Genomic DNA, 19,008 nt, shown 5'->3' with positions numbered 1-19,008 from the left:
ATGAAGATAAATACCCTCCCCACTCCTCCCCCCACCACCACACACACAAATGGAAACACAAAACAGCTCTTCAGATGACAGATATTGAGTTTCTGGCACATGGAAGTCACTCACTTGCTGAGCCGAACTGAGTTTCCTCCTAAAAACAGGCAAGTCTCCTACCAGATCTGCCTGCTGGAGGGACAGAAACACACTGCTTCTTCCTGCTAGCAGCTTGGTGAGAAGTGGCTCATGATATAGAACAATCCTTTTCTACACTATGAATATGCATTACTCTCACTGGTTAATAAAAAGCTGACAGTCTGGTAGCTGGGCAGGAAGTTAGTCACGAAAGCCAAACTGAGAATGATGGGGAAAAGGAGGGCAGAGTCAGGAGAGACACCAGCCAGCCAGCCATCAAGCAAGCAGGACGTGTAAAAAAAAGAAAAAAAAAAGAAAAAAAAAATGAGGTAACAAGCCATGAGCCATGTGGCAAAGCATAAATAGAAATATGGGTTAATTTAAGTGAAGAGTTAGCTGGTAGCAAGCTTAAGCTACCAGTTGAGCATTTATAATTTACATTCAGCCCGAGTCGGTCATTTGGGACCCAGCAGTCTAGACAGGAAACGTCCAGTTACAGGCTTACATAGGGCTCATGTTTGCATTTGTGCCAGCAATTTCCCAGTACTTCATATTCAAGAATTATTCGTTCTTTCTTATCATCCTGGGCTTCATTCTAACTCCTAATCTCTTTTGCTTCCAGCCAGTTCATAGAGTCTCCTGCCTTTGGGCTCTGCCTGAGGTTGCTGGTATTATCTACAATAACATGAGTCTAAATAACTCATGTGAAACCCAAACTCTAATTTCCAGACAAAATGAATTCCTTTTCACTGTGATATTGCAATGTGGCCCATGGAAGTTCACCTTCTGGCCTCACCAATAAGAACCCAAAACAGGAGTAGTGAGGAACAGCCTAGTCCCAAAACATGGGTGGGAGAAACGTCTTTCTAAAAGGGTCATGTAATTCTGCTCTAATAACATCGGTCATGTTTGTCCTCATCACATGTACTGAACATGACTGGGAACTGCCATTTTAAAAATCTAACTGCCTTCCAAGCCATCCCCAATTAAAATGCTTTTGATAATGTAAATACTTACATGTGCAAAGGTGTTTTCCTTCAGAGATGAATGTAACAGTTACTACAGGAAGCAGAGGCCTGTTTTGGTGGCCATGCTTAAAGGCTGTTGGACCTTCAAAATGAACAGTGGTTGTCAACCTTCCTAAGGCTGCAGACCTTTAATACAGTTCCTCTTCTTGTGGTGACCTACCCCTCATCCATAAAAATACTTTCATTGCTACTTCATAACTGTAATTTTGCTACTGTTATGAATCATAATGTAAATATCTGTGTTTTCTGATGATCTCTTGGGGGTTCACGACCCACAGGTTGAGAACCACTGCTTTTTGGCATGAAATATCTGCACCAACAGTACCAGTGACTCTCACCAGAACAGACAGACAGGTCAAAGGCAACCAGGGCGTTTCGGGAGTCTAAAGAAACAAGACAATGAGCTTTCAGGAAACTCTTTAGGGTTGATGGTCATTGGAAACTGGAGACATAGAAGATAAGGGAAGGCAAAGGCTTCTGGGAGTTCTCCAAGTGGTGAGTCCCCCTTCCTCTTTGCCACTCAGCTTCTGGCATGATGTCCTTGTCAGGGACCTGGGGATTTGCCTGTTTGGACCTGAAGATAAATCTTGTTTTCTTTGGGCTTTGACTTCCTGTAGCAACCACAAATAAAAATTAAAGTTAATGAATAAACAATCAACATTTTGTGTGTCTGATACTTGAAATAGGGTCTTGTGAAATAGCTGTTGCTGACCTGTCACTCACTATTTAGAAATGCTGGTCTCAAAGTCACTATGCAGATGAGTCTGCCTCAGTGTCTCAAGGGTTGAATGACAGTCATGAGCCATCCTGATCAGCTTGACAGTCAACCTCTTGATAAAGACCATTGCAACGTGGAGACTCGGGGAATATTGCATGAGAGGGGACAGAAAGAATGAAAAGCCAGAGGATGGGGAAGAGCGCCATAAAAAGCGGCCTTCTGGACATGGCATGGCCATCGCACCCGTGAGTTTACTGTAACTATGGTTACCTACATAAGACCTGAACAAGGTCAGTCAGCATTCCAACAGGCAGCACTAATTGGATTCAACGGGTGTTAAAGTTAAAGTACTATATCCTCCAAACATCACAACCACTCTCTTCATCAGACAGCTGTATCTGCAAAGAACATCACAGCTGGGACCGTTGACATTCCCTTCTGGGAGGAGGGTATGAGGAGGATCATTACACCCTCTACTAAGTACCCTGTCACCCCTCCCAGAAGATTGTAGGCAGTCCTGCCCTAATTACATATGGCCTTGGGGTCTCGAGGAGAAGCTAGATCATATACACTGAGGAAGCCTGGAAGAAGGTCCTCCATCCATGCAAGCATTGACATTCCAATGCTGCTGCTTTGGGGTTACCTGTGATCTTACTTACAACCCCTGACCCAGGATTTGTAAGTCAGCCTAATAAACTCATTTGTTCCCCAGGAGTAATTTTGGTAGAATGTAACTTTAGTTTGTCATTGGGACCTTAGAAGGGGGTCAGGAAACACATTGGCTAGTCCCCCTGCCCAGGGATAAGATTCTGAAAACGATGGGGTACCAAAAACAAAAAGAACAGGAGAAGACATGATGGTGGAAGGGAATACCTTATGTGTACTGGGAGGAAGTGCTGAGACAGACAGTCGTGGGTGGATAGAATCAAGATGCATTAATTACATGTAAGAAATTGTCATTGAATAATAAAAAGAGATGTTCTGTTTTAAAGAAAGGAAAGGAAAAATGCAGGCGTGTCTCGAAACAGAGAGAGCAGAAGAGGCAGCAACAGATAAAGAAATGATTGGCACAGACGGCTTGTGTCCTGGTTTTCTATGGAGCAAAGAAAATGAGGATTGTACAGGCAGGGTTTCAATCAGGAGTGCTCCACCTCCCCTGCAGGGCAGGAGTGGATGGACTAAAGTGTTCCACAAAGATCTTAAAGGATAGCCACATGCTATTAATAAATCATGAAGAAATGGGTTGGAATCCAGTAACAGAACATTAGCTATACATGTCTGTCAACCAGAACCAAAAGAAGGAGGTCATCATCTAACAGAAACAGGGCACGGGGTTAAACCAATGCCCCTAATTGGTACTAAGAACCCCAGAATGTCTCACAATAAGGTTCGGGGGGCGCCTGCCTCTGGGCTGACACTGACATAATTTAAACCAATTCCTGGGCTCACTTTCCAAGTCAAAAGGAAAGAATTGAGACTTTGTACAGAAAGTCACTGAGGGGCTGGAGAGATGGCTCAGAGGTTAAGAGCACTGACTGCTCTTCCAGAGGTCCTGAGTTCAATTCCCAGCAACCACATGGTGGCTCACAGCCATCTGTGATGAGATCTGGTGCCCTCATCTGGCCTGTAGTCATACATGCTATATACAAAATAAATAAATAAATGAATCTTGAAAAAAAAGGGGGGCCGGGCGGTGGTGGCGCATGCCTTTAATCCCAGCACTCGGGAGGCAGAGCTAGGAAAGAAAGAAAAGAAGGAAGGAAAGGAAGGAAGGAAAGAAAGAAGGAAAGAAGGAAAGAAAGGAAGAAGGAAAGAAAGAAAGAAAGAAAGAAAGAAAGAAAGAAAGAAAGAAAGAAAGAAAGAAAGAAAAGAAGGAAGGAAAGGAAGGAAGGAGAGAAAGAAAGGAGAGAAAGAAAGGAAAGAAAGGAAGAAGGAAAGAAAGGAAGAAGGAAAGAAAGGAAGAAGGAAAGAAAGAAAGAAAGAAGGAAGGAAAAAAAGAAAGAAAGAAAGAAGGAAAGAAAGAGAGAAAGAAAGAAAGAAAGAAAGAAAGAAAGAAAGAAAGAAAGAAAGAAGGAAAGAAAGGAAGAAGGAAAGAAAGGAAGAAGGAAAGAAAGAAAGAAAAGAAGGAAGGAAGGAAGGAAGAAGGAAAGAAAGGAAAGAAAGAAAGAAGGAAGGAAAGAAAGAAAGAAAGAAGGAAAGAAAGAAAGAAGGAAAGAAAGGAAGAAGGAAAGAAAGAAAGGAAGGAAGGAAGGAAGAAGGAAAGAAAGAAAGAAAGAAAGAAAGAAAGAAAGAAAGAAAGAAAGAAAGAAAGAAAGAAGGAAGGAAGGAAAGAAAGAAAGAAAGAAAGAAGGAAAAAAAGGAAGAAGGAAAGAAAGGAAGAAGGAAAGAAAGGAGGAAAGAAAGAAAGGAAGAAGGAAAGAAAGAAAGAAGGAAAGAAAGGAAGAAGGAAAGAAAGAAAGGAAGACGGAAAGAAAGGAAAGAAAGAAAGAAGGAAAGAAAGGAAGAAGGAAAGAAAGAAAGGAAGAAAGAAAAGAAAGAAGGAAAGAAAGAAAGAAAGAAAGAAAGAAAGAAAAGAAAAGAAAGAAGGAAAGAAAGAAAGAAAGAAGGAAAGAAAGAAAGAAAGAAGGAAAGAAAGAAAGAAAGGAAGGAAGAAAGAAGGAAAGAAAGAAAGAAGGAAAGAAAGAAAGAAGGAAAGAAAGGAAGAATGAAAGAAAAGAAAGAAAGAAAGGAAGAAGGAAAGAAAGAAAGAAAGAAAGGAAAGAGAGAAAAGAGAGAAAAGAAAGGAAAGAAAGAAAGAAGGAGAGAAAGAAAGGAAAGAAAGAAAGAAAAGAAAGAAAAGAAAAGAAAGAAAGAAAGAAAGAAAGAAAGAAAGGAAAGAGAGAAAAGAGAGAAAAGAAAGGAAAGAAAGAAAGAAGGAGAGAAAGAAAGGAAAGAAAGAAAGAAAAGAAAGAAAAGAAAAGAAAGAAAGAAAGAAAGAAAGAAAGAAAGAAAGAAAGAAAAGAAAGAAAAAGAAAGAAAGAAAGAAAGAAAGAAAAGAAAGAAAGAAAGAAAGAAAGAAAAGAAAGAAAGAAAAGAAAGAGAGAGAGAGAGAGAAAGAAAGAAAGAAAGAAAGAAAAGAAAAGAAAGAAGGAAAGAAAGAAAGAAGGAAAGAAAGAAAGAAAGAAAGAAAGAAAGAAAGAAAGAAAGAAAGAAAGAAGGAAAGAAAGAAAGAAAGGAAGGAAGGAAGAAAGAAGGAAAGAAAGAAAGAAGGAAAGAAAGAAAGAAGGAAAGAAAGGAAGAAGGAAAGAAAGGAAGAATGAAAGAAAAGAAAGAAAGGAAGGAAGAAGGAAAGAAAGAAAGAAAGAAAGAAAGAAAGAAAGAAAGAAAGAAAGAAAGAAAGAAAGAAAGAAAGGAGAGAAAAGAGAGAAAAGAAAGGAAAGAAAGAAAGAAAGAAGGAGAGAAAGAAAGAAAGGAAAGAAAGAAAGAAAAGAAAGAAAGAAAGAAAGAAAGAAAGAAAGAAAGAAAGAAAGAAAGAAAGAAAGAAAGAAAAGAAAGAAAAAGAAAGAAAGAAAAGAAAGAAAGAAAGAAAGAAAGAAAGAAAAGAAAGAAAGAAAAGAAAGAAAGAAAGAAAAGAGAGAGAGAGAGAAAGAAAGAAAGAAAGAAAGAAAGAAAGAAAGAAAGAAAGAAAGAAAGAAAGAAAGAAAGAAAGAAAGAAAGAAAGAAAGAAAGAAAGAAAGAAAGAAAGAAAGTCACTGAGGAACCGCTAGGCACAATTGTGTGCCTTTAATCCCAGCACTCAGGAAGCAGAGGCTGATGAATCTCTATGAGTTTCAGGACAGCCTGGACTACACAGTGAATTTTAGGCCAGTCCAAGCTACATAGAAAGATGCCATCTCAAAAATTAAGAGAGAGTGTCTGCCTTTTCCCAAGATCTCTGTGATTCTTCTGTTTCTGTGTCATGAGTTTTGAGATGCACTGAGCTAATCACACAAGCTTCAGGAAGACTAGAGAAAATCTGAGAGTGGCCAGACACCTGCGAGATACCTGGAAATGGATTAGTCTGATGCACTCACTTGGGCTCCCTGGGTTTCCTTGGTAGCCCTTGGAATCATTAGAAGCCAAGGGTTTAATGACAGACCCCAAACCTTACGAGGATGTCTGAATTTAAGCCCAGGTCCTTATGATTCCCATGCCTTTCTCATCCTGCACAAGGGCATACATGCCCTTTCTACAAATCTCAGAACAGAGTCCTGAGCGGAGCCTGAAAGACTTCGGTACCTGGCACTTTTTATTTCCTCCTCTCGTTGCTGATTTAGCATTCTTTGTACAGAAAGTCACTAAGAAGTCTGACCCAACAATGTCCAATAAGGTCGGAAGAATAGTTTTCAAAATGTTCAAAAGTCAGGGTAGGTCAGAGATCTTGGTGCTCTGGCAGTTGGCTTGACTGGCAAAGGCCAGCCATCTCTGATGCAGTGTAAGGCAACTGCCTGCTGTCCCTGATGTGGCATGGGACACCTGTCCACTATGAAGCAGGGTCTGGTTCTCTACTTTCCTTGCAGAGCTCAGTGGCTGAGCTCTGTTCCCATCCCCAGAATCTCCGGAGATCCTTCCAAACCCAAGCATCTGAAAAGTTCTCCCCAACTTTTAAGGTAGAGTAAATGAGAATGTGCAGCGATGCCATGAACCTTAGAGAGGATGAGACCACACCCTCCCATCCTGGCTCCACAGCCCTCACCTCCTCCGTAGGTTCTCTGCTTCTTCAACGGTCTCAGGCAAAGCCACACCCTTGGTCTCTGGAAGAAGGAATGTCATGACCCCAGCACTCAGGCCCAAAACCCCTACAAATAAAACAAAATCCAAGGAAGAGTGTTAGAACACGCTCGTGCCCCTTATATGAGGGCAGTGAGCCAGAGAGGGCAGGGAAGACATGCTGTTTGTCTTTGAAAGTTATCAAGAACATCTAGGAAAGAACTGGAAACAAAGGGATGATTAGAGACAAGAGTAAGACAAGACAATACTTGCCTTCAATATGCTTCAACAGAAGCACAAAATTCCAAAGTAGCTAATAGTAAGTATTAAGGGATTTTTGAAGGTGAATACCTTGAGAAAAATGTAAATATCTGTTTTAAATTATTATTATAGATAGACACATGATGACAGATGACTGATAAATAGATGGTATATAAACAGAAAGATATATATGTATTGGTAGATAGCTAGGTAGGTGATAAGTGATAGATAGATAGATAGATAGATAGATAGATAGATAGATAGATAGATAGATAGATAGATAGATAGAGATGATAGAGAGTAGATAGATAGATAGATAGATAGATAGATAGATAGATAGATAGATAGATAGATAGATAGATAGATAGATGACAAATGATAGATGATAAATGACAGATGATAGGTAGGTAGCTAGATGATAGATATGTGATAGTCAGAGGACAGATAATGATATGTGATAGATACACAAACAGATGATACATACATGCATAAAAGATGAAAGAAAGAAAAAGATAGATAATAGAAACATAGATATAGCATGCTCAGATCCAGAGACAATAGGAACATGCACAGATAGAAAGAGCATGCTTAGACCCAGAGACGGCAGATACTTAGGTACGTAAGTATAAAGATGGGGATGGGGGCAGAGCTAGAGGGCATGACCAGCCCATGTGTGCCCCACCTATTTCTCTCTGCTCCTCTCCTGCCTTCTCTCCACCTCCCCTTCTTCCCTTCCCTCTACCCTTCCCTCCCTGTCTCTTTCTTTCTCTCTTCCTTCCCCCTCTCTCCAATCCGTTCTCTAACTCTCTCCCCCACTTGCCTCTCCTTTGCGCTCACCTGTGGCAGGCATGGCATTTTTCTGCACACAGCCAGACCCTTCGCCTTCGGCTGGTGGATGAGCATGTCTTAGACCCCTCCTGCTCTAGGCTGGGGGACAAACATGGCATTCCTGTCCCCTTTACTCGTCCAGCTTTATCAGCAAAGGGGACACAGAACATTGACTCCCATGAGTCTCCTTGTGTTCTTCTTCACCTCGCTCTCTGGAACGGGGTCTCACAGATAGCCCCTGCAGGCCCTTAATTCTCTGGTTGTCCTCCCTCAGCCTCCACGGTGCTGGGATGACAGATGTGTACTACCACACTCAGAAAGGGATAACCATTCAACACCATCATACCCCTAGCAACAACATGCTCAATGAATAAAAATTAGAAATTGAATGCACAGGGCTGGAGAGATGGCTCAGCAGTAAGGAGCACTGGCTGCTCTTCCAGAGGACCCAGGTTCAATTCCCAGAACCCACTGTAACTCCAGTTCCAGGGGACCCGACACCCTCATACAGGCAAACCTCTGTACATGAAATAAAAAGAAATTTTAAAAGAGAAAGAGAGAGAGAGAGAGAGAGAGAGAGAGAGAGAGAGAGAGAGAGAGAGAAAGAAGGAAAAAGAAAGGAAGGAAGGAAGAGAGAGAGAGAAGAAAGAAAGAAAGAAAGAAAGAAAGAAAGAAAGAAAGAAAGAAAGAAAGAAAGAAAGAAAGAAAGAAAGAAAGAAAGAAAGAAAATGTACAAGAAAGTAGGAGATTCCATCAAAAGATCATCCACCTGTAGACTGCAGGATGGGCTGATGGATTCTGGAGTCACAAGATGAAAATCTCTGGCTACTACATGGGAATTACACCTTGTTATTTCCTGACATGCAAGGCAGAATGAGCCAGGAGACAGCTGAAGCCCATGCTCCCTCTGTGAGGCTCACCCTACAAGCAGCTGCTGAGTGCTCACACAGTGCCCTCCACCAGGCCCGAAAGAGGGAATAGCCCATCATCTTACCAAACAGAATGAGGGGCAAGGCTTGCCAAACTTCCATCAGCCTAAACACCATGAAGGGGGTGAAGATGCCACCCAGGTCACACAAGGCAGAGCACACCATCATCGCAAGATTCCTGGGAAGACACAGAGACTCGGCAGGTCACGTTCATGCTTAATATTCAAGGTGTTCTCAGCATCCTCAGAGCAAGCACGAAACGGGGTGAGTGCTCAGCACCTCAGAAGCCCAGGCCTGGGGAAGAGCCGTGTGGGAAGAAGGTGGCGGCCTATCTCTGCAGTTGTACTCGCCTATGCTTAGCCCTCACACTCCTAGAGGCCAGCTAAGGGCCCGATGGAGAGAAACAAGCATACCCATTCTCTGACTTAAACCTTAGCTCTACCCCCACCCCGTCCCGGGGCTGTGATGTGTTGTCACTTGGGAAGAGAACACAATATCTGTAGGTGGCTACGTTTAGTGAGACCCAGGTTCATACCAGGAGATGCCCAATATCAACACCAAGTGAGTGTGATGCTCAGAATGTGAGGAGAGCTGCTCAGCTCAGGCCCCACGGTGAGTGAGGGTCCTGTGGTTCAGAGAGTCCTTTGAATCAGGAGTGTCTACGGAGCAATGGGTGGCCAAAATGAGTGCCTTTTGCCATCTGCATTTGATTCGGTTGACTGTCAACACTGGAACTCCCACGGCTCTGCATACGTAGGCATCAGGTTGAATATTGCTTCTGGGCATCCAGCTTCCTCTCCTACTGTCTAGGGATGCTCCTCACCCAGTGCATGGTGGAAAGGGGCATTCAGGATGGTACCATTCGCCTCCTCCATAGAGGACCAGGCACTTGGTAACTGCTATTGTTTAGAGGAGCATTCAGATAAGCCTGTGTGCTACACAGCTGGTCACTGGCCAACGGCGCTCTAATGGGATAAAGGAGACTTTCGGAGGTGGGGGCTAACGAATGGCAAGAAGTTGGGTTAGCAGGGGTATGCATTAAGTGGGGGCTGGAATCCCAGCCCTTCCTCTTCCCTTCCTCCTCTTTGTTTTGTGCTACCCGGAGCACCAACCCCGCAGCAACAGGGTCAAGTGACCACAGACTGAAACCTCTGGAAGCAGGAGTTAAAACAGTTTAAAAAGTTTTAAAAGTTGATCATCTCGGGTGTTTTGTTACAGTAACACACGGCACCTTTGACCACTTCTCTGGATCTGGTAGCCATGACAGCAGACTTGTTTGTCCTGGCTATTTCTTTTTTAGAATCTGGGCTCAAAAGTACTGACACAGAAGAGTCTCTCTCCCTCTCCCTCTCCCTCTCCCTCTCCCTCTTCCTCCCTCCCTCCCTTCTCTCTCTCCCTCTCTCCTCCTCTCTTTCTTTCCTCTCTCTCCTCTCTCTCCCCTTCCTCTCCTCTCTCTCCCCTTCCTCTCCTCTCTCTCCCCTTCCTCTCCTCTCTCTCTCTCTCTCTCTCTCTCTCTCTCTCTCTCTCTCTTTTTGTTGTTCTTAGTTGTTTGGAGGTTTGTTTTTTGTTTGTTTTGGGTTTTTGTTTGTTTGTTTGGTTGGTTGGTTGGTTTTGTTTTGTTTGAGACAGGGTCTCCTTATCTAGACCTGGAAGGCCTGGAAACAAGTTTTTTTTTCCTGAATTTGTCTTCATCTCCTTGTACTCAGATTGAGCAACTTTTTACAAAGAAGAGTCTAAAGCATTTTCTTTTAATAAAAGGATTGGCGTGGGGAGGGAAGGCGTAGGCTGGAGTCATCTGTGTCTTCAGGCTCACTGAGCTACAGGCGTCAGATGAAACTGGAGAGCTGGAGTAGTTCTTAGACGTTTGCACAAGAGCAAGTGGAGAAGAAATAACTTAGACAAGGGACAAAAGAATTTAAGGATATGAAGCCAAATTCTAACCAAGAGCAGGTTAGGATAATGACCATTTTTTAAAACTTCAAATAACGTAATTACTAAAGTTATTCAAATAATCTTCACTTCAAGCTAGGATCTCAGCACTGTAGACAAGGATCAGCAGGTAAAGGTGCTTGCTGCCAAGCCTAATGACCTGAGTTCAATCCCCAAGACCCATGAGATGGAAAGACCCAACAACCTCCTGCAAGTTGTCATCTGACTTCTACAGGCAAGCTAGCTCTCTCTCTCTCTCTCTCTCTCTCTCTCTCTCTCTCTCTCACACACACACACACACACACACACACACACACACACACACACGCACACACGCACACATGCACACACGCACACACGCGCGCGCGCGCACACACACACACACACAATAAGTGTGTTTTAAATAACTCTGAAAACTGAGTTCTTAAAATACTGGCAGCAATGAGCTCATGCATCATACTGAGCTACCATGATGCCTCTCCCTCCCAAGAAGACCTCAAAGTGTCCACACCAAACAATGACCTCCATCCCCAATCCATGCCTGGAGGATGAAAAGGGTACAATATTTTTGGAAAACAGATTTTTTTATTGTTGTTGTTGGTTTTTCGAGACAGAGTTTCTCTGTGTAGTTTTGGTACCTGTCCTGGATCTCGCTCTGTAGACTAGGCTGGCCTCAAACTCACAGAGATCCACCTGGCTCTGCCTCCCAAGTGCTGGGATTAAAGGCGTGTGCCACCACTGCCTGTCGGTTTACTGCTTTTTTTAAAATAAAGCTAAACATACACATATCTAAGTCTGCCCCTGCAATTCCATCCCTGTATTCATCTGATTCAAATAAAAACACAAATCCATCCTAAGGCTCCCCATGGATGTTGACAGCAGCCACCTCGTTATCATCCTATGCTGGCAGCAAGGTCTGCCTGCTGATGGAGCAGTGGGTCCTGGGACATTCACATTCTGGAATACTCTTCAGGAAAGAACAAGGCATTGACAAACACAGTGAGGCAAACACAGCTCACCATAATTAGTAACAGAAGCCAGACAAAAGGTCACATGTCATGACCCTTCATTTGCTGGTGGTCTCGAGGAGGCAAACCTATTCGGATAGAATGGGGTCTAGAAGGGGACTTTCTGTGAGGAGGGATGGAGAAACTTGGTAGGGGCAATGTTCTATTTTGGTTTTGTTACGAGTCGAAGAGTAATACACATAAATGTATATGTGCACGCTATGCGTACATCACCCAAACTCACCAAATTGTATTTTAGAAAAAGCCAATTCCACTCTATGTATATGAGACTTGAAGAGAAAAAAAAAAGTGTTTTTCATCGCCAAAGTGTAGACAGCAAAAATGAAAGATGTTGGACTGTAGGAAAACTTAAAACATCTCTTCATCGAGGCAGCCACCCACAGAGCGGAAAGCAGCCTTCAGAACAGAAGATGATTACATACAAGTCCAATATCTGATGGGGGGGGCTGATATGCAGAACGTATAAAGAACCACCACCTGACAACCACAGAGATGACCCCATCGCAGGAAAATGGCCTCACTCGCCATGTCTCTAAAGATGAGGAACCGAGTCACTAAGAGCGGGCCTTGGCTTTACAGTCTGCCCCCACTTCCTGTTTACTCTCTACTTCCTGTCTGCCAAGGCAGTGTGACCAGCCAGCCTCCCACTCTACAAGCCATACCTTCCTGGGTGGGGGGTGGGGGGGGTGGGGGGTATGAACTGTATCCCCTGGAACTGTGAGCAGAATAAACCTTCCCTTCCTCGAGTTGCTTTGGCCCAGCATTTGTCAGAACTATTACAGTGACCCACCCCTTGAAGGCACCTTACAAAAATATCTTCGAAATGCTGCTCTCTGTCTGGTGCTCAGGTGGTTACTTCAGTGTCTATCCCCATGTGTGGCCTCACCTGACAAATGTAGGGTACAGCTCAGCGTTCACCAGGCAGACCATCTGCAATATGATGGTGGCTCCCATACGACCCAGGCAAGCAAGGGTGACATTCAACCAGTGCAGCTCTAAGAAGAAACAAAAAGATGGTTGGAGAGAGGATACTGCCTACCTGAGCTAGAGTCGGCAGGGGAGAAGCCGGACTGGGCTGGACTGGAAAGGACCACTGAAGGCTGGAAGAGTGAAAGGAATAATCCTCTCCACTTAGATGAGCAAACGGATGCCTGCGTGACTTGGGGACTTGCCAATGACATATTCTGGAAGGTTCCATCCTGAAGAAGAAAGATTGAACTGCTTCGGTCTGCCTTGCCTCTGCTAGCCATGCTGGACAGAAATAAGCGATTTGTTTCTTCGTGCCTTGGCTTGCTGAGCCCCCATGGAATGAACATACACAGCTTGCAGCGGAGACAAGTGCCCAGTCTGCCCGGAGCAATAACAACCTGGCTTCTAGTTATTCCACAGGACGGTGTGGCCGGCTGGGTACCTGAGACTCAGGAGGTGTGGTGTAAACACAGCTCTTGAGCAAGCCTCTCCCTAATCCTCATTTCCAACTGAAGAAAGGAAGGTCCTGCATGGGGAGGGAAGAGTGCCACTAACCATCAGCCACCGCTCGGCCTGCCTTGCCACCAACGCTCACGCGCCCACGGCTCTGAGCCAGGCCCCCTCCCTGAGAAGGTCTCCTCTGTATTTACACGCGTGTCCTCTTGCCCCGTCCCCAGACACTGACTTGACTGGTGACTTCCCACAGACAGTGGAGGCTGCTCCACCATGCCACCCATAGAAGGGGCCACTGAGAGGAGCTGGCATCCCTGCCCTCCGAGGACAGATGAGTCCATCTGTGCTTTAGTCTGGGACAGCCAAGGAGTCACGTACACTGAGGTTGAGCTAAGTTACTCCTGCCAAGGCCACCAGCATTTGCTCCCACTGTAGGGCTCAGTTTGCGGTCTTCAGTTAACGCTGGGCCGCAGGCCACCTGGTCCCCTAGCTGTCCAACTGTAGGTACTCAGACGCGAACTGTTCCTTTAAGGCCCAGCTCCGCCCCCTGGAGTCCCCACCCTTGCTAGCCCTGCTTGAGCACCCCTTTCCCAGACTCCCACGGGGCCCCTCCGACTCTGGTCAGGTTTGCCCAGACCTCCTGATCTCAGTGAAGCCAATACCCATCCCTCCTCCTCTTTCTCCTCTCCCCTCTAGGAATCAGCCCACGGCAGGAGCCTTCTCCATGCGGCTTTCTTCTCTGTCCGTCTTTCTGATGAGGTGCTAGGATCCACAGGTGCCTGGAATGCCCTAAAATGATTTATAGGTGACAAAAAGGACCGCCACAGAACGTGAACCAAGATGCAAAGGCCAGAAGGGTCCTGGGACCAGCCATGCCCCAGCTCTGACAGGCAGGGAAGGATGGCCTCAGCCCTTCATACCCCTCTTCCTGGCATCAATGTCATGCCGTTCAAAAAATCTTACTCAGGATTCTAGAAACAGGGAGATGGGGGGAGAGGAGATGAGATTTTATTTCAGAGTCACAAGAGGGCCTCCTCCCTGCTCCTACACACACACACACACACACACACACACACACACACACACACACACACACACACACGTCCTGCCGACTCTTGAAACAAAAGACCTCCAGCTCTTTTCTATAGCACCCTGCATGAGAGACCACCAAAGTGGCCCACCCGGCTCACAGTTCAGGGCACAGCAATAAAAGGGGAGAGACAGCAGCTCAGGATTCACGAGAATCTGCTGTTTCCTATGTGAAGGGCAATTTACGCGCTCAGATTAAAACTGCCCCAAGTAACTCTGCCTGGACCCTCTAGGCAGCGGGTTTGTCTCGGGTCATAAGAATTGTGAAGCAATGCTCACACCCACCACCGGACTGCCATTGGAGACTTGCAGGACCAAGTGTCCCAGAGGGTTCGGGACCATCGGAGCACTCCCATGTTGCTGGGGGAAGCAGAAAGTGGGCCGGCCATCTTTGGAAAGCTGTCCAGTATCCACTGAAGCTAAACTCAGATGTCCCTGTGGATTCTGACAGTATGCTCACAGATATGTGCCCAAGGGAACAAGGACCCATGCCTACCAAGAAGAAATATATAGCACAACTCTACTCCTCATGGACACACACTGCAAGCAACATCAGTAGCGGAGACCACTTGGTGTAATGTCTCCATAAGGAACAATACAGTACTGAGGGAGAAAAGTAGTCTGTGCAACCATGTGGCAACATGGACAGGTCAAGGGACAGGTCAGGGGGGTACATTCCAGGCGGTTTCATTTATGTACCTGGGCTAGTCTGTGGCAACAGGGGTCAGGAGAGGTAGTTGTATTGATCGTGAGGACTGGAGGGGACACTAAGAATTGGAAAGCATCCTCAGTTTCTGGGTTCTGCTACTGTATGTTTAACAAACTGAGTCACCCACTCAGAATGTGCTTAGTATATGTTTGCTATACTTCAATCTAAAATTGTTTCAAGTCTAGCCAAGGAAACACCCTGCCTTTATTCTCATTCCAGAAGCTTATCAGGGAGTTACGACACCGTCCCCACAATTCGATTATCTGGGAAGTGATTAAAACAGACGACTTACCTTGTGGAATAAAAATCATAATGAGGCAGGCTGCTCCTGCCACCAGATTTGACACAGCCATTGGGTAGATGCGGCCAATGCGGTCAATGGTGGCGAGGATGATGAAGGCCGCAGGGAATTCCACCAGGGAAGAGTAAAGGAAGTCTAGGTAGAGGTTCCCACCTGTGGCCCCCACATGCATGATGAGGCCCTGGTACATCACTGCACATGAGAACCTGCAGAAGAGACCACAAGTCAAAAGGCGGCTCTGAGGACCCCAGCCAGCTGGACAGAAGGACATGTCACTTGGTACAAGATGTGTTAGGATGGCATGAAGAGTGCCCTTCTGGGATCCCCGATAGGAAATTGTGTCCCTACAGATGTGACAGTGTGTCTTACAGACATTCCCAAGGCACCTACTTTTTAAACATTTTCCCCCCGGGATATCTGAAACAGGAAGGAGAGACTGCAGCCAGATACTCCCGCTCACTGCAAGCTCAGGTGTCTGGAAGTGTGCTGAGCCCCACACAGAGTGACCTCAAACACTCCTACAGGCCCACAAAGTAGAAAGCATGTGCAGCAACAAGAGCGTACAGGACCTGGTGTCAGGTTGCTTTGTAAGCCGTGTGACCATGGGGACACTGAGTGACTGACTTGCTTGTCTCCTTACCTGTGAGTGGGGAAGTGATGGCAGAGAGCATATCGTTCTGTTGTGAATATTTACGGAGACAACAGACAAAGGAGCCTAGCTCCTGGCACACAGCAAAGGTAGGGATATTACCATGGGCATCGGATTCATCCTTCCAAAATCAAGGATCTACAGCTAGCAAGATCTCTGACTTCACAGCTCTGTCTTTATCAGGCACATTCAGGTCCTCTCTTCACCCACCACACCAACTCCATCCATATTCAAGGAAAGCATGGCAACATCGTGGACCATGTTGCATCATCAACGAAGACATTAAATCAGCAGCTCAAGTCCAAACTTGAGGGACCTCATGTCATTAAGGGAAACGATACTATTCTGGAAGCTGTCACCATTGCATCCCAATTGGCATTGCAATGGTAAGATTTTAATCCATAAGAAACTATTGTTTTATCCCAGAAAAAAAAAATGGCTGCCAGCCTCCAACAGTCACATTTAAGAAAAAACTGTGTATAACTAACTGGTCAACCAGTCAGTGAATTAGTGCTGCCATCTGTTGGCAGACCCTGGAATTACACACACACACACACACACACACACACACACACACACACATCAAAATGTGCTAAGAAATTCCTGCAGCTGTATCCAACACTGTCGCGGGCCCTTTACTCAGATCATCTCACTCATTTCCAGCTGCCTGTGATCTCAGCATATTATTTCTCACGCTGCTGCTGAGTCCCCTGTGTCACAGACTGGTGCAGGTACTCTCTTACAGCCACACGGCCAAGATGCAGCCATAGGCCCTTTGGATTACCTTAGTAAAAAGAAGCAGGTGTGGGCTAGGGAGATGGCCCAGCTGATAAAATGCTTGCTGTACAAGCATGAGTTCAGAGCCTCAGCACCTACATAAACAGCCAGTGTGATTGATGGCACATTCTGTAACCTCGGAGCTGGGGGAAGAAACAGGAGAATCCCTGAGGCTTGCTGGCCAGGCAATGTAGCTGAACTAGCAAGTTCCAGGCACAGTGAGAGACTCTGACTCAAAACATGAGGTGGAGAGCGTAGAAGACATCTCATGCTGACCATAGACATATACATACAAACATACACGTATAGCACACACACATGCCCACACACACGCATGCACACACACACACAAATAAAAAATAAAATAAGCAAGTAGATAGCATGGGAGGGAGAAGTGAGAGCCATCCTGGGTTTGAGCCACAGGAGGCCAAGTAGGTCACAAGAAGAAACGTAGCTCCATTCTTGTTGGATTTAGAAGCCAGTGGAAGACATAGGAAAGGTTTGAGAAAGTTTGACTGCCTTACAAAGCACAGCCTGAGGGAGGCGGGGTGGATGCAGGCTGCTGCAGCACATGAGATGGAGATCTCACATCCCCTCGCTGTGATGGAGAGGACACATGAGAAACAACAGAACTTCATGAACTTTCGAGGTCAAGTTTATATAGAGTTTGCTGAGGGACCAGGTGATGGGAGAAGGAAAATGGAGCTGGCAGCTGCCTTCTTGGGAGGAGTGTGTCAGGGCGGAGATGGTAAAGCTGATGGTGGGACAGGAGAGCAAGCCACTGTTCCCATCCGCAGTGAGTCACAGGTGCTACACAGAGGAGACACCCTACTGGTCCGAACATAGAGTAGACACGTGGGGGGCTGTAACACCCGCGGCTGGGCACAGGACCCCATGAGAGAGGTGGAGGGCGCCATGGCAGGGGAGGAGTGATGAGCCTGGTGTCTAAAGGGGTCAGAGAATCCGTGGAACTATGATTACTCATTCGGCACTCAGTAAACACTTACCACAGGCCTACTATGCGCCAGGCAATACCTGACCAGCTCTGCTCTTTGTTCCACTAAAAACCTAACTTGGAAAGGCAAACAGGACATCAGGTCAGTTCCTATATAAGGGGAGACCCAGAGCACAGCAGCCCAGCCATGGCTGCTGAGGGAATAGCTTAAGATTCATGTTGAAGCAGCCCTGTGTGGAGGACTGGCAGATGTCCTAGACAAACAGATAGGGTTCTTCCTCATGAACACAAGTAGGGGGTACACACTGCCCTTGGTGGGCACAGGGACGAGCACATCTATGTGCTACAAGGTCCTTATCCATAAACCAAGGGTGCACAAGGACTCAGAGGTGGGTCACAAGGTTTTTAGATGTGAGGAAGGATACTTCCTACTTAGAGGCACTGAGCTATTGGAACCTTGTCCCCTACACCACACCAAGTCAGCACTCAGCTGCCCCCAGAACATAAGACACTTGGACTGAGGTCGCCTCGGAAACCCTTCATGATTCTCCACCCTTCTCAGCGTTGACCTCTCCCCCATTCTTACTAAAACAAGAGAGCCAAGGGGCCCCTTTGAAGACTCAATAACGGCTCAGCTCCTCTTCATGCTCTTTCTACAGGCTTATTGGCACCCAATACTTGGACAGCAACAGAGCAGTGGCCCGCCCCCAGGGGGAGATGTGTAGGAAGAACAAGTGCTCACCAGAGATACATGAGGATGAGGGTGTGTTTCCTCAGGTTGGGAGTACGAAACATGTCTGCAAATGAAGGACTCTGCTTTTCTGAGATGTCTTCCTCCACGCAGAGCATCTGGGGAGAGAGTCAGTCTTCACTACACTTGGTCTGTGTGCACATGACAGTCCCCCGGGGAGGGGTCCCATGTAGATCATGAGGCAGCCCCAAACCCACAAAGGGAAGACTCCCTTCTGAACTCTGGTACCTTCAGGTCGGCCGGGGGCAACTTCCCGTTCTTCTGAGCAATTTGTTCCATAACCCTTATTGCTTGGGTGGTTCTCTTCTGGGACAACAGCCATCGAGGGGACTCTGGCACACACCTGCAGACACAGCTCGTAACTGTAGTGTCTTTCCCCAAGAGCTCTCCCCACCTCAGCCCTTGATGAGAGTGGTGCAGTAGCATGACTCAGAGCATCCCAAGATCCTCCAGGAGGATTGTGATTCCCCAAGGCGCTTGTAAAGGAAGGCCTAGGTTGTGATGCACAGTTGTGACCCATGCTGTGTGGCTCATGCTGTGTGGCCCATGCATGAGCTCTATAGGTCACTGCTACTCAAGGGTCAGCAGCTAAGGTTCCTAAAGCAGAAGGGATCAGGGCTCCCCTCACAGTCTTCTTTTTTGTGAAGTGGGGACCCATCTCTCTTAGAGGTTGGGAGCCCTGTTCTGGAGAAAACACACTGGGTAGGTGCTCCACATACCCTGCCCTGCACATAGCAAATGTATAAAAAGTGCTAAACAAGGTTCATGCTATTTCCTAAACTAAGG

The 19,008-nt window shown here is 46.0% G+C and overlaps 1 protein-coding gene across 1 annotated transcript in view; it reads right to left on the bottom strand.

Annotated features, from left to right (window-relative positions):
- Positions 1-1,550: 1,550 nt before the first annotated feature.
- Slc22a1 (solute carrier family 22 member 1) overlaps positions 1,551-19,008 on the bottom strand; it is a 28,524-nt gene continuing 11,066 nt past the window's right edge. Inside the window, exons 5-11 of the mRNA XM_006978026.4 lie at positions 18,451-18,565; positions 18,214-18,320; positions 15,082-15,296; positions 12,456-12,564; positions 8,678-8,790; positions 6,581-6,683; positions 1,551-1,759 (exon numbers count right to left, since the gene is read on the bottom strand). Coding sequence (XP_006978088.2) covers positions 1,693-1,759; positions 6,581-6,683; positions 8,678-8,790; positions 12,456-12,564; positions 15,082-15,296; positions 18,214-18,320; positions 18,451-18,565 — 829 coding nt within the window. The 3' untranslated portion in view covers positions 1,551-1,692. The remainder of the gene's footprint in view (positions 1,760-6,580; positions 6,684-8,677; positions 8,791-12,455; positions 12,565-15,081; positions 15,297-18,213; positions 18,321-18,450; positions 18,566-19,008) is intronic.

This window comes from Peromyscus maniculatus, chromosome 16 (assembly GCF_049852395.1).
Source record: "Peromyscus maniculatus bairdii isolate BWxNUB_F1_BW_parent chromosome 16, HU_Pman_BW_mat_3.1, whole genome shotgun sequence".
Classification (NCBI taxonomy): domain Eukaryota; kingdom Metazoa; phylum Chordata; class Mammalia; order Rodentia; family Cricetidae; genus Peromyscus; species Peromyscus maniculatus.
This window is presented reverse-complemented; position numbering and strand designations above follow the sequence as displayed.